We start from the raw sequence: 16117 nt of genomic DNA, 5'->3' as shown, positions 1-16117 counted from the left end.
TATATCGAGACAAACGATAGAAGCATTGATGTTTTGTCGTTTTGCGGTCAAAGCAATGAACTTCGTGACTTGGAACTTGGGATCGGTTTAGAAGTTATCGAAAACGAATTTCTAGGAATTTCAATTTCTCAGTTAAAGTAGAAGAATAGTCCTTAAAAAATTAGTGTACTATCGAATTTGTAACAAGACAACACTGTATTAGAGTAGTGGTAATAACCTCTTCCTTTTTCCTGAGAAGCTTCTCTATATTTATCACGTTTATAATTACTTTCTTAATTAACAAATTATATTTTTTAGTTAATATTGCAATTTCATTTGCCACTATTGTAGATATATAGGATACTATAATTGCTTGTGGACATCAAAGAAGGATTGCCAATCTACCGTCATAAAACCAGCATGAAAGAACTGATAACAAGAATCACTAAATTGCGAAATAATATAGACAATCCGACTTCATTTGTCCTCGTTATGCTAACGTTTTTAAACTTGAAATTAAAAATTAACGACAGTCTCTCGTTATCGCCTCAATTTTCCGTAATATTGTTAGACGTTCATAACTAAATTATTTATCTCTTTGTAGCTGTGCCAAAGCGATCTTAACAAGAGGAGGCCACTTTATTACAATACAACTCCTCCTCGTTTCAGAAGACTCGGTTTTGAATTTTCATCGCTATTTCTCTCTCCCTTTCGCTTTCTTTTCTCGGGCTCGCTGAAATTGAAACACGTGTTACGGCGCTGTTACGGCGAACCGTTAAATTTTCCTTAAGTATAATGGAAATAATGGGATGAAAGCCATTTCCATTTCATCCGAACAAACACGAATTCATTCGCGTGGCCGTTCTGTCCATGTTTGAGAGAAACGATATTAAATGTTGGAAGTATTAAGACTGCGGTTAGGATAACGAATGTGATAACGCTGCTTTTTAATTCTTGTCAATGGCTGTTATTTAAATAAATATTATAAGGATTTCATTATGATAACTTTCATGTTTCATAACGTATTATATTGTTGCTTATATAATAAATTTTCGACCCTGAAATGGAGTTAATTTCATCCGTTACTTGATCTTATTAAAATTTCTTATAAAGTTGTTACATTAAACAAGAACTCCTTTTTCTTGAGAGAATAATTTTATGTGGAAAAGAAAAGAAATCGAAATATTTTCTTGTGAACAATATCTTTTTATATCTTTTGTAAATTTCTTACACAAATGTCTATTTTCTTACTGAGACTTTTCGTAATTTCAGCTATACAGAAGTTGAGAAGTTTCGCGATTTTTTGCTGAACTTGTGATCTTTTGAATTATATTTTAGCTAAAAGAAATGATAACCTACTTCTAAAATTAATTTAATTGGAGAGTTGAAAAACAGTATCTATAAGTCTGAACTTAGCCAGTTTCAAATAATCTTAAAGCTATATCTACACTCCAGATGTACTATATTACATGGAACTACACATTGGAATTAAATATCTCAAAATGTGATTTTTGGTCTTGTACTGTTCTTCAATCCTTTGATTAAATGATGAAATTAATTTGGTTTATGCATCTTCTGTTCAAATTCGTGTTTATTCTCTGGAATATAACAAAAGTCTAACTGATGTAGAAGTCAGATCAAAGCTTTGCTTCGTATCAAAGCAGATATACTTGTCTAAGAAACAACTAGTTATGTTACAATTAACGAGCGTCACGATTGTGTCTATAATGCAATTCGAGTGTTACTGAAGCAAAATGTTAGTGTGCGCCGTAACCTGGATAAAAGTGTAATTAAATTCACATCGTGATCTCGGGCTTCTCTAGGAGCAGCTTAGAATCTCTAAAATTATTATTCGTTGCGTTGTTGCCCCACACCCCGTTGCCTCTTCCACCCTTCTATGGTGTACACAGAAACATGTAATGAAATTGTCTTCATGAGCGCATACATGAAATCTAATATGACAAGGAAAACAGTTCTGTTTTTGTGTTCAAACACGGGGGCGACGCTGGAGAGAGGATATCGAATCAAGAAAAGTGCTTGTGAATTTAGTGGGATAGATCATTCGAGAAGTTGCTTTCGTCGAGGAAGCAGTTTTCTTCAGTTGGAAAAGAGATACCTAAATTTCACCCTACGCCATTGTTCAACTTCGACAACTTTCTTCTCGCTGAGAATTCATCTTTGGAAGAGCACTTGCAAATTAGGTGCTACCATTTCATTTTTGTTCAAAAAAAGCGTTCCATATTTATTATTAGAAAAAAAAGAAAAATTGGATATGCACATATTTCATATAATTGTTTTTTTCTCTATGTAGCCATATGCCTACATATCAATCAAAATCAAAACCTTATTTTAGTTCTAATGTTCTATTATAATATTTTCATGAAGTAGATACGTGACTTGCAAAATGCTCAAAATAGAAATTTTCCTTTGTAGTCGTTATATAATTTGGGAAAGAAAGGGTTAACCGAATTTATAGGATAACAAGATCTAGAGATGTATTTAAGATAAAAAATTGTATTTTAACAGGAAAGACTTAGTCAACATTCGTTTACTCTTCTTTCAACGACTTCTTCATCTCCAATTTAAAACGTGACTGTGTATAATCCCCAGTTGTAACACTCGTACCGTGTCCTCTTCCATTGTGAATCTTAACACGTTCTTCAAGCTGTTGCATTCTATTTGCTGTCCGACACAATTGTCAGAGAAAAATAAGATATTGAAGGAGAACAGCATCCTAGCTAATTTAAATATAATCCCACCACTCATAAGCAACTAAATTTCCTAGATTTTCATGTTCGTAGCGCTACCTAACTTAAATTCTATTTTTTATTTTCACGTTTCATAGAAAAATTAAATTCCTTAAGACATTGCCTTTTTTAATTTATCACAATTTCAAACGAAACATAACTCAACCTTTAATCACATCATAATATATGAAGTTTGGAAATTTCTGGACATCATCACAGAAATTACGCTCTGTAAAACGTATTCCCTCGACATCTGAGGTGCAGTTATCCAACAACCCTGCACTCTTAGCTAAATTTATGGTCACTTAGAAAACCCTTCTGTGACATTCCTCGTACACGACAGATTTTAACGACATTAGAATTTGAACTGAAAATTAAATAAAATTAGACTTAATGTTCTAAAACCAGAACATAATTCATATCCCATGTCTTTGTCACGAAAAATATGATACGTATAAGAATGGTGAATTTTCGTGGATGAAACTTACCCTGTAACCCCCCAAATGTTTGACCAGACACGTAAAAGTTGCGTCCCTTCCACGCGGCACCGTTAGGTTCGTGATAGGACCAGCAAATTCAGGTCGGAAAGCGCCGCCTGAAACAGATACGATACACATGAAAAACTTTCAACTGATTTGCATATCTTGCTGGCAGCAATTTCGCAACATGACGTTCATTTACTAAGCCAGATGCACTTGATAAAGAATGGCCAGACAAGAGAACAAGAAGCGAGAAAAGTTTTGTTTGCCCAACGAGGATGTTGCAGTTTAAGGAGGGATGGGGCGAAAAAAATCGGCTGCGCGGTGCGATTAATTAAAACGGTTAAAAAGAGAAAACCTAAGTGGACGCACATTTTTATTCTTTTCCCTCTTGTAATGGGATCGCTGCTCCATTACACGCGATACAGGCGAAGCGAATGCAGAATATATAATGCGCCACGATTGATACGTCTGTGAATTGTATTGAAAACGGAATGGCATTCGATAGGGCGTATTCCGTTTCATGTTCGATACTTGACGTCACATTATATTGATACTTATTACGTTGTTTATTATTCTTCAACGTGATTCGAAAGCCTCGATAGCTTGGAATATTTTTTTTGCACGTGAACGACTATGTTGCTTGCAGTTCCCTGCACCCTATGCACTTTTATTTATGCGAATCCATCATCCTTCTCTTCTATAGAATCCGTTGAATAATTTTTGTTACCGTGACATCGATGTTTGCGTTGCTATTCAGTTTGAAATATGTGTGCAAGTTCTTTTTTGATGTTCAACAATGAGAAGCGGACAAAAAGAAAAGTCTTTTTTAATGGGACTGTGGGATCGTATGTTTCGCCAGTAGAAGTGGAACGTTTAGTAGAAATATTGGAAATTGAAATAATGTTTCTGAGTATTACTTTTTTTGTTTAATTGTTTTAGTAATGTACGAGGTTTTTAGATAGATCAAATTGTATAATTGCATGGAGGTTACTAACTTCGTTTAGCGAAGTAATATGGAATTATGATATTATAATAAATAAATTTCAAAAGCAACTTTAATTGTGTTGTATTAATTGCAGTAAGATAATAAAGATACTGCTACTATAAAGGATACCTCAACTGAAGGAGGCAACCACACTATTTACTATGTTTTTAACACATTCAATAAGGCACTACAAATAGAAGGGTGTTCCTTAGGCTGAAATCGATTTTTATATAAAATGTATCCCTTTATGTCACCTTTAATTATCGTTATCATAACGTGTACGTCACGTCACCCTTATTGAATGTGTTAATGACAGGGCAATGTATGAACTTACTGTTTCTGTTAGAATGAAAAATTGGGGATTGTGATACTCTTTTAATTGTTTTGCAATAGTAGCACAAGCACTGATTATACGATTCATCATGTGAAAAAAGTCTGATGGGGTTAGATTCTATGAACATCCTGGCCAAGCTGTCAGCCCATTACTTCCAATGCAACGAATTTGGAATTTTCTGCTTTGTACCTGAACAACTATCCTCGAATAAAGAGCTGAACATGGTGATACCACGTAGATAAAAAAATATTTAATAATACATCCTTCATCAATTCATTTAAATTATTCAATAAAAGTGTTGCATATTTCTCAGCATTCAATGTTTCGTTAATGAAATAAGATTCATATATATGTATATTCAAAGTTTCACACTGAACATTCAGTGTCCAGAATCTAACATTATTTTACAATTTTATTACACTTGTTCTATTCAAACTCACTTGGAGGTCACGATTCAAGCATGTTTAAATGTACTTTTTCGAAAGAATAAGTTCATTTGTAAATGGTTAAAAAAATACAAAGGTGACAAAAGATTAAAAAAGGAATTGTGAAATCACAACAGCCACTTGAAGCTTAGAGTTTTTAAGTTATAGCAACACGGATAGAACCTATATTCTAAACTTTTTAATACTTCAGGAACAAAGTAACAAGCATCTCTTGTACATGGCTAAGAAGTTACGAGTACAGAGTTAATTTGTTTATCCCTATTTACGTGAAACTTAGGCAAGTTAATTATAAAACAAGTCTTGTGCAGGAAATATTGATTGTGATATTACTTAAAACGAACCATTTATGATTTTAATTTTAAGAATTTAAGTATTTACTTTAAAAAATTTAAGTATTTACTTAAGTATTTACTTCAATTTTTTGGGGAGATACAGGCAGGTAGGTATGCAATATTTACTAGCATAGACTTTTAACACTAGAATTACCGAGGCCAATGTATGACTATTTTTATCGAAGTGCCAAAATTACAGTTCTCAAACAACAACTGTAGTATTGTTTTCGAAGAATAACTGTTTTCTGTAATCCTATTATATGTATATTCTCTATTACTACATATATATTATTCGCCATTTATATACTTCATGAGAAAGATATTCTGACATAAAGCTGAATAACGTATATTCATGAAACATTCCTTGCCTGTATTGTCATCTAGACTTATCTCCCAAAGCGTCGACAGAAGTGAAAAGGTCACTCTCCATGGAACAGAGCAAGAAATGTTTCAACTATCATACAACTACCACTTTTCCCTCAATTACGAGGTGTACGAATAAAAACGCGGCAAGAATGAAGCACTGGTACATTCAAAACCGATCCATAAAAGCAAAGACTTATCTCCAATTAGAAGCAATCCTCAGACAAGTCCACTTTCAAAGGTATTAAATCAAAATAATTAGTTTAACGTGGTCTCTGAGGAGACTTTTAAACCTCTTTTCCGCGTGATTTCAGTAGCACGAAGGGAAAGCGAATGACAAGCAGAACGAAGCTCAAAAGAACCGAACTAACGATGCAATAATGAAATAAGAGGCAACACTTTTTACCTCGAACGGGTAGCGTTTACCAAGTAATTGTGAGGGAACGAGTGGGGGAGGGGTTCGTGGAAGAGAAGATAAGCCTGGAGTCAAGCCGTGGAATCTTAGAGTAGACAAGCTTGACCTATTTGTCTCATAACAACGGTAATAGGATCGGAAAGTATTATAAGTAGAAGTGACAATCGCCGTGGGACAAGCCGTCTGCTGGGAGTGGCCGAGAGCAAAGTAAATTGATGGCGCCAGCATTACACGGAAACAAAAGCGGAATAAACGTCTACTGGCCGCCAACTTAAGGAAAAATAAGGCTCCCCATTCAGTCTGAAGAACGAACACTCGTTTTGTAATTTAAAGCTGTATTAATTGTAGCCTTGACGCGATCCTCCAGCGTCCATTCCCAGTCTTTATTCCCGCGAACTTCGGCCGTGCAAAGAAAATAGAATGGTCTCGCGTACTTCAGAGTTCGTGTAACGTCGTTTGCATGCGTTACCCCGCGGATAGACGATGGAAAAAGTGGATGCTCTGTAACGTTTAATTCTGCATTCTCGTGACTCGGGTGGAGGGATCAAGTGAAATTTTTCTGCGCGAAAGGAATTATGGTGATATGGGAAGATACTAAAGAACGATGCTTCTCTGATATCGTAAACATTGCGTTTTTCTTCATATTTTCTATTGCTCCAGAGGTAAGAGAATTCCTGCGTGAAAGTAAAACGTCTTTACAATCGAATACTGAGTAACAAGTTGTATTTACAGTTAAAAAGTAAAGTTGCTGGTTTTATCGTCCCTATAAACCGTTCATATACACCAGATTTATCAATATATCGTGGCAACAGACAACAGTCTTCCACCTCTAGAACTTTTCACGAGCAGCAAGTTATTATCGAACTTCCGAGGGAAGCTTATTACCTATATTAAATATCGTAAAATTCTTAACTTCCACGGAATGTTCGCGTCAGCGTCGAATTAGTATCTTGAACGTAACGGGCGCTTCGTGTTTTGTAATAAGGAGTTTTATCCATCACGATGTGGAAAGCTTCCTGGTATTATTTACCAGGGCTTTATTGCTCATGTGTTTCTTACTGATAGACCCAAACTACGACCAAACTTTTCTGTTCAGCGAAAATGCACTGGGACCACCCTTTTTCTTTCTGCGCAGCTGTCACTCACTGAGACACAAATTTGCATTGAAGTTTCTCTGTATTCCGCAATTTACACTAGTTGTTTAGGATCGAGTTGGTAAATTGTAGATTGAACCTTCAACTACGGACATCCAGTTTTAAGATACGATGACTTTCATTAAAATCTATTGATATGAAATGATTTTATAATTAATATGATGTTAATTAGAAAGTGGAAACGAGGTGTGACATGTATTTCCAACTTTCATCACAAAGTCTTTAATATTTAAATGAGAGTATACGATGTATAAAAATATGTATAGGGTGAGTCACTCAACTGTATCACCTGAATTTTTTGTAATCTATTTATTGTATGAAGTGTTTCAAATGAAAGTTATTCGTTTTTGTGTATTTGTGTATTTTCTTGGTACCACTTAACAACTTTTATTAACAGTAGGATTAACAGTAATTGAACGTTATTCTGATTATTTATATTTATAGCCCAAATGTCGCCATGTAACAAATAAATCTTGCAGGTTCTTCAATTTTGTATAAACGACAAACTTAATTAAGTCGTAATTTCGTTGTGCTATTTGTTGCTGTAAATTTCCATACAATCTGTTTCAAATTCTCTGCCATGTCTAATTTCGCTACGTGCAAATTCCAGTGCACGAGAGTACCACGCGTCTTCTGTTACAGAATCCAGATGTCTGAATTATTCTTCGACAGTTTCACGCACTGTATTTCCACACAATTTGCAAGTGTAGGCAAAGCTGCGTTTAAGGTTCCCTCAAAGATGCATACTGTTTCTAAAGTCACGCAATTACATCGAATAGTTCGTGACGCCGAACTCGTTTGAAACAAGCATCGGCGCTTTATTGTGAGTGCATAGCTACCGTTTCGCGATCGTGGTTATTTCGAGTTGCACCATGGGGAGGTGCCTGTCGCTGTAATAAGAGCAGATACCATCTAACAAGAAAAAGGAAGAAGAATAACACACTGAGAACGCAATGAAGTAAAGAAGAACATATTTCTTTGGTGGCGGAAGACTGTTCTTTTCTATCCAGTATAAATCAACACTAGTTAATGATCAACTGAAATTGTTGAAGCGTTATAAGGTAGAAATAAGAACTGTTGTCTTTGAGTAACAGTGTTATTAAATTACTTAACATGTTTAAATTCGCAGATAATTAATGAAATTTGAATTATATTTTTGCAGTAATGATTCTGGTAAATGTTTGGTAAAATGGATGAAGAGAACACGCAGTGCGAATGTAGGATATTATTTCCACGATACATAGATTAATAATGGACAACGGTATGAGCTGATGCATTCAAACATAAAATTTTGTTCAGTCATATCTGATCGAAGTAGTTTCAAGGAATTTTCAAATACATACATTAGTATAATCTCTGTTGTTAAGTTCAAACAAAAGACACTAAAATGCTAAGCACGTAAATTATTTCTGAATCACCATCAGAATTGTATTTTCACACGGATTTTACTTCCTTTCTCGAATCGTATAATAGAAGTTAAATCATATGTATAAATCATATGTGTAGTTAGACTACAAAACCTGATATGTCACTGTTTTTCCAAAATCGAGATCTGTACTATTCCATGTATATAATAAAACTTTCACATGCAAGAAAAATCAAGGTGGCAATTCATGACGCGTGAGTTCACTTATTGGTTTACTCAACCTTAAAATCGCTATAATGAAAAATTAGAAAATCATGTCATATCAGGTTCTGCCATTTGACTGCAGATATATTCGAAAAAGAATATTTAACTTCTTCTTAATTTAAACAGAACTTTTTTTTATAATATCTCCTTTATTAGTTACTTTTTGTTTTTAAACTAGTTTTATCGGTCTATTACTGCACACGCTTGTTCGCTCACTCAGCCATTCACTCGTTTACTCATACGAAAAATCGTTTTCCATTTAGCTCTCCATTGGAGCTATTTGTTCTTTAGTGTTAAATATAACTGAATGTAAATTTTTGTTTGGTTTCATCATGTAGACTCACTTATTTTAAATAAGTGTATACAAGTTAATTTACCATAGATATATGTATATTACCTTTAAAGCATTATTATTGCAAAACGAAGATTGATCGAACACTATGTCATAAGTTACGTTGTGCTCTAACTTGGATCCCCTACCATGTCTTAAAATATCAAAGGCTACATTTGTTACACTCTGAATATCCAAAGCTGAAGAACCTCCAAGTAGAGTCTCACTTTATCAGTGAAATGCACAAAACAACTGCAAAGAAACATTTAACAGAAATAGTAAGTTGGTCGAATCAAAGAAGGAGCGTGAAAAGGGAATGAGATGGGTAAGTGTGAAAGGTTTGAGCGTTTTCGCTATATCGACTACTGAACGCTAATGGCCAACAAAGAAAGGAATAAATAAGGTCGCGAAGAAACATGCGAGGAGTTGAAAGGAGGCTTCTGGCCAATTGAAAAGTTCTGCTTATGGACTACTTAACGAACGACGAAGCAAATGAGGGGGCCCATTCATCGCTATGGGATTGAAGAATAAATTAAGTTCAATCAATTGGAACTGTTATAGACAGTCTCAAGTGTCGTTCAAAGTTTCGTTTTGACAGCTGCAAAGAAATCATGTTTGAGGGGCGAAAAAAAATAGGAAAGTCGCCCACGCGATTCGACAATGACCCTTTGATCGCGATCAGTAATACCCTCAACCTTTTTCCTACTTCGACGAAGAGAAACCCGATAATTAACTGCGAATCCACATTTCATTCGTGAATGGTCCCTTCGGAGCGTTCCTGAATGAAATTATGTGGATTTATGTCTCAATTAACTTCTAATGCTTTTTCTTATATGCTCGAGATTTGTACATGTCACTTTCATCGTTCATAGGTTCCAATATTGTTGCTGTTGTTAGTAAAAGATCTCATCACTTCGATAATATCAACTTTTTAGTGTATGAAATTTTGTATTTCGTTTTTACAGTTAATAATACTTGCAATTTCATTTACAAATAAATATAGTGCTTCTGTAATGTTTCATGATTTTATGAAATGAAAATGAAAAATGAAAGAATGCGTTTGAAGCTTCCTTTCAGAGTTATTGTCAAAGATATTTCTTAGCTGTCTGTCTGTGCTTCAAATGTGTCTGACTATTACTTATTCTACTTCCAGTACATGTTGAGTTTACATGAAGCACTATCAGTAGAATAAGTCAATGTCTACAGTATCCAATAAGAAATATTTTACGCGTATTTTTAATAATTGTAATTTTCCTATTCTTTATTTTTGTCTTACATTAGCATGTAAAATTACACCTAAAAACTTCTAACTTCTATACAGGGTATAAACAATGTACGTGGTATATTTTAAAAGATAGTAGGGAAGCTTTAATGCAGCACAAAATGTTCTGACACAATGTCGAATCTACCTACACTTTGCAATAATGCCTTAAAGTTAATGTACCTTTATGCTAAACTAATAACCAGAAGATTTTGTAATTTTACGGGTGCGTTTAAGAGTAAAAATAGAGTAAATAAGTTTTAATACATTTTGTTGTATCTCATACGGTTTAACTTTTATAAAGCTTAAAAAATTCGAGGTGTTCGTGGGAAATGGGTCTCGGATTTTTAAAGCTTTATAAAAGTTAAATCGTAGGAGATACAAGAAAATGGTATTAAGAGCTTTTTCCTCTATTTTTATTCTGCAATGTGTGTGTGCAATTAGAGAATCCTCTGATTGTTACTTTCGTATAGTAGCATGTTAATGTTGTGAGCATGTTGTGTTTCATTCGAACTTTCACACTGAAACATCACCTGTATAGCATTCGCTGTTATCATAAGAAGATGCTCCAAATGAAATTGTATAAATGTAATGGAAAAGATTTTTTAAAGAGGAGATGTAAACAAAATATTTTCAATGAAAAAGCTCCATATGAAAGTGTACATACAACCTCGTATGGGCAAATAATGATCAATGTGTTATTTGATTTTATTAATCAGCTATTTCCAATATTAAGGAGATCAAAGTTTGATTTTATTTTTTACAATGCCAATATTTGCTGAAAATGGAATCTCCAAAATAATGAAAACCGATATTTGCGAGTTCATTTCCATCTGTTCATAAAACAGCCGCGTGTAAAAGTTCGTGAACTGAGCCCAGAATTATTTCTCCTCTCGATGTTCCACCCCTACACTTGCCCTGCTGTGCACCTCCCGATATTTTACATTTATGCGACCGAATGCCCTTAGCATGCACGCAAATATTCAACTCTCGCTTTGAGACCGAACTGTCGCGCTTGTGTCTTGTTTCATTTACGCTTTGAATTTCTATCTCGTTACAATGGGAAGGCCTGAAAATCGGAATTTTAGAAACTCGGAAAACTGACCAGAAAATGAATAAAAATAATGGACAGGACATCTCAGGAAATGCACTATACTTACAGGGAGGTATATCTAAACTTCTTTGTGATTTCTGTGAAGATATTGGAACAATATTACAGAGATCAGTTTACTGCATACTGTGTTAAAAGTCTGTAATTAACTTCTAAGAATTGGACGTTTATTTTTGATTCTTATGCGCTTCTTTGTAAACGGTTCGCGGTATAAAACAATTTATAAAGAAAAATTACGCCTTTAAAGGAGAAAGTCTGTCTGACGGCTATATCAAAGAATAAAGAAATTGATCCACCGAAAAGGATTATATTCTGAAACTGTGGAAAAATATTTTGTTAAAATGGAGAAATTATTTACATCGAAACTGTGGTATTCGTTTTAAGAAAACTGAAAAATAGTCACGTCTGATGACAAGTAGTTCCTATTTTTCTTATGTGCACGCTTCGTGTGTACTCACCTTTTTCATTAGCAGTATGACTTAAATTACTTATTTACATGTTTAAGGAATTGGAAAGATAACGAATGAGGCGCATAAGTTTCTCAGTAGAGAAAGGTACAGTAGCTGTAAAATGCTCTCGAACTAATTTTGGATAGCCGTCACGAGTTGGAATGGAATCCCATTTAATTTAATCCTCGGGAAATAATTTCACGTCAGTTCCGCAATATTTTGTCATTACGTCTGACTTTTCTGGAATTAATTATCTGCATTACAGAATCTTTGCGATTGAAGTCATTTACATTTGATATAGATATTTGTAGAGGATACATGATGAAATATTTTTACGTGGTGGAATGAAAGAAAGCGTTTCAGAAGAAAACGTAAAGCTCTTTATCATATTTTTAGTAAATAACAACTTACCGAAGATGTCGTTTGGATAGATTAGGAGAGCTATTAACACCATTAGAAGCGCCTTTTGCCGATCCACCATTTTGTAACAACCACCGATCCACCTGTAACAATAGAAATAAATTCAATTAAGGGTGCGAAGAATAAAAGAAAACTAAAAAATATCTTGCATTTCTATATTTTCGCTATGCATGTAATTAATCAAATTAGCGATGTATTAGAACTGGACAGATGCTATAGAATATATTAAGTGGTATTATCAGGAAACAGTTTTCACGATTTTAAACATTCTTAGATGTTCGTAATAATTTAAACCTTCTATTTGCTTCCATCAAGAAGATTAATATTTTATTTAGGATACTAAATAAAAGGTGTGTCCGTGTATGTTGAATAAATAATTGGGTAAGCTTTTCTTTGGCACGCACAATATTATTGAATTGTCTGTAATCTATTAACATTCGAAGCGAATCGATGTGTCCCAAAGTAAAATTCAGTCAAATAATTAAATAACTGATAAATTTTCTACCACGATATCGAGAGTTTACTGTAATTAACACGATGTTGACTGATATATTACCATGAAAATGAAACGATGAACCAGATTCTGATTAATGAGAAATATTGGCAGAGAATCTGTGACCTAATCTGCTCGAATTTAATTTTGTTTCGTTTCAAAGATAGTCCGACTAGAAATAAAAATCTTCATGGAAATCGTAATATAGTTCGATTCAACCGGATGGATCCAGGAAGCGGACAGAAAGTTTAAACTGAATCAAAGAAGCAGCCTGTTGGAAGAGATTATCTCGGAGGTATATAGCAACGGGTTATTATTTTCCACTACTTTCTTAACGTTAAACTTTTATTTCAAGATATTCGTCTTTTATGAATTTTTAGCATAGAAAGAAATTTTCGAAACGAAACTTTTGTCTCTGTTAATTTCTATACCAACTTCTATGTTTCGCGTGTGTAAAGGGTTATCATTTTCTATCGTTAGCAATATGCTTTTAATATGGATCAGTTCTTTGGTTATAAATAATAGAAAAAGTTTGTTTAGAGCGAATTAAGATTTAAGATTGCGTACATTATTGACACGAATCTTCTACTTCTTATTATACGAGTGTTTTAGTTATAGTTTGCTTAATATTAATTATTCCTCTGTTTTCTATTTTAAGAATATTTCCGTTTCAACAGCTCAACCGTACTTTATACAACCATCGTGCTTATTATCTTAAATGAAGAGACCTATTTAACTAAATTAAGCTAAATCATGGAATTAAACCATTGGCCATGAACCTCGAAACATGAATCCCAAGCTTCCCTTAAAATTACATACCCCGAGAATAAGAGAAACATACGTTTGGGACCTTGGACAGAACTCAAAGAAAAAAATAGAAGTCTGAAATACGCTGGCTTAAAAACTCGTCACATGAAATTCTGAGTGAAAAAGCAGATGAAAACACGATCTGATAAATTTAACGTGAAACTTAAGTTATAGAATAACAAAAAAGAAGATCCCAACTCTATTCTCATTTGCCTTATTTTATTAAAATTTGCCCCAACCCTAAAATGATCTTAGTAGGTATTTGACTCAATAATTACGCAAAGAAACAAATGTTTGCGTTACCTATTTTCCTAAACTAAGAGATGGTGTAGGTACTACTTGAAGTTTCTCGAAGTCACATAAACAGCTTTTCTATTTATTCAGACACATCATGAGTTGATCTATAAAACAAAATCTTTTTTACTTCTGTAGGTCCACTGCCTCGAAAATTTCATGCGATCTAAGAATATATTCAATTTTATTGCTTTGGATTTACAGTCAAGATGCCAGAGATTCCACCATACAACAAAAATGTTTCAATGGCTACTATGGAATACGGTACGGAAGCTTTTAATATTTACACAAAATAAAAAAGTATACAATTTCTGATACGCTCAAAAAATACACAACGGAATGCCAAAAATCACAATCGTCATTTTGTTGAGATCGTCATAGAAAAATCCTACAAATTTCCTTTTTCGTAACCTCTTAAGCCGCGAACTACCCTTAAGGAAGATTTAATATCAATCGTTTTCATTCACTGTACACTGTTTCGCTAGTGAGCTAAGTATCGAAATAATTTAAACCGAGTCTTGATATTTTGATTGTTGCATAACTGTGCTTCGTCTGCACTGGGCCACACTGTGTACTCAAGACTGTCGAAATATTTATCGAAGCTCGGTCGGTTCTTAATTCTCCGCAACTTTCCGTATCTCTTTAAAGCGGAAACGCAGTCGCGCGCAAGAAGCTAATCTACATTTGAAATTTCATTTCTGTCAAATGAGCTTACTCCGCTGCTGACCTCCCCTTAAACACATTCCAGCGGTCTATTAATTTGAGAAAATTTCCGAATAAAGTTCGCTCGTTCGTCAAACCGACCGCGCAAACAGTCGGAAGTCTGGGAAGAAAATTTCATTCCTCGGGCGACTGGGATCCGTAAATTTTCTTGTTTTGCTGTCGTTGCATAACACAACGGACGAAACCGGATGATTTACGAATACAAATTTGAATTCAAAACGTCATTAAAGGAACATTGGTATTCCATTTGGTCGGTGACGATTTTTTTTTTCCAGGGGTAGCAAAAGCAACAATCGATGCACGCGATTGGTATGCAATGATAACTTTGTGTTATTTTGTATGAATATTCAATCTAATTGAAATTCGTTAATGGTCGCTTGTAAAAGATAAATATCCAGATATCTGGGATTAACACTTATATAATTCTCGATGGTTCTTTTAATATCTCGAATTAGTAAGATTTGTTTTTAATGTTTAAGAAATATTTTCATGCAACTCCAGAAACTACCCTTAACTTTGTACAAAGTTAGTATAGATGCAGTTTAAATGTCTTTCAATTTTTATTGTAATATTTATGGAAAGCAGAATTATTGCGCACATGTTTGAAAATATGCAGAAATTGTTTACCCTGTGAATGAAATCATATGCAGCTGCTCCTTCCAGATCTTCGTATTCTATACGCGATGTACGTAGCAATATTTTAAAGTATGGTAGGGGAGTTCGAGTGGAACACAGTATGTCCAATCTACTTTCGCTTTACAGTAATAATGCCTTAAAGTTTACATGCTAAACTAACTGTCAGAGAATTCTGTAATTTTACAGATACATTATAAAGCTATGAAAATCTGAGATTCATATTAATGAACATATCGAATTTTTGACATTTTATAAAAATCAAACCATAAGAGACAGAACAAAATGTATTAAGAACTTTTTGCTCTATTTTTATCTTTCAATGAATGTGTAAAATTACAAAATCCTTTGACTGTTAGTTTAGCGTACAGATACGTTAACTTTAAAGCACTATTGCTGCAAAATGGAGGCAGATCGGACATTATGTCATAGGACATTTTATGTGTCGTTTGATCTTCCTTACCAGCTTTTAAAATATTGTTGTGTACATTGCGTATACCCTATATATTCGTCATCGTTAGAAGATTTTGCGACGTGCTGTCAATATTTTTTACTATAGCAACATAACTCTGATGTCAACACATAATACCGCTTCTGACTTCTGAATGGTGTTATGACACGCGAAAGTAAATGAAATGGTCAAGAGGAAGGAGGAGAAAAGCTTTCTGTCAATTCCCTTTGAACGACGTTAATTAGTATCAGGTGGCCTTTGCGTTACTTAAAAATTG

General features: G+C 34.1%; 1 protein-coding gene across 2 annotated transcripts in view; it reads right to left on the bottom strand.

Annotated features, from left to right (window-relative positions):
- The window catches only part of LOC143178863 (lachesin), a 56605-nt gene that overhangs the window by 19331 nt on the left and 21157 nt on the right, over nt 1-16117 (bottom strand). For both annotated transcript variants that reach the window (XM_076377772.1, XM_076377775.1), the window contains exons 2-3: nt 12431-12522; nt 3215-3321 (exon numbers count right to left, since the gene is read on the bottom strand). In XM_076377772.1, coding sequence (XP_076233887.1) covers nt 3215-3321; nt 12431-12500 — 177 coding nt within the window. In that variant the 5' untranslated portion in view covers nt 12501-12522. The remainder of the gene's footprint in view (nt 1-3214; nt 3322-12430; nt 12523-16117) is intronic.

This window comes from Calliopsis andreniformis, chromosome 5 (genome assembly GCF_051401765.1).
Source record: "Calliopsis andreniformis isolate RMS-2024a chromosome 5, iyCalAndr_principal, whole genome shotgun sequence".
Classification (NCBI taxonomy): domain Eukaryota; kingdom Metazoa; phylum Arthropoda; class Insecta; order Hymenoptera; family Andrenidae; genus Calliopsis; species Calliopsis andreniformis.
Note: the sequence above shows the minus strand (reverse complement) of the source record. Positions and strands in the feature narration are given on the sequence as shown.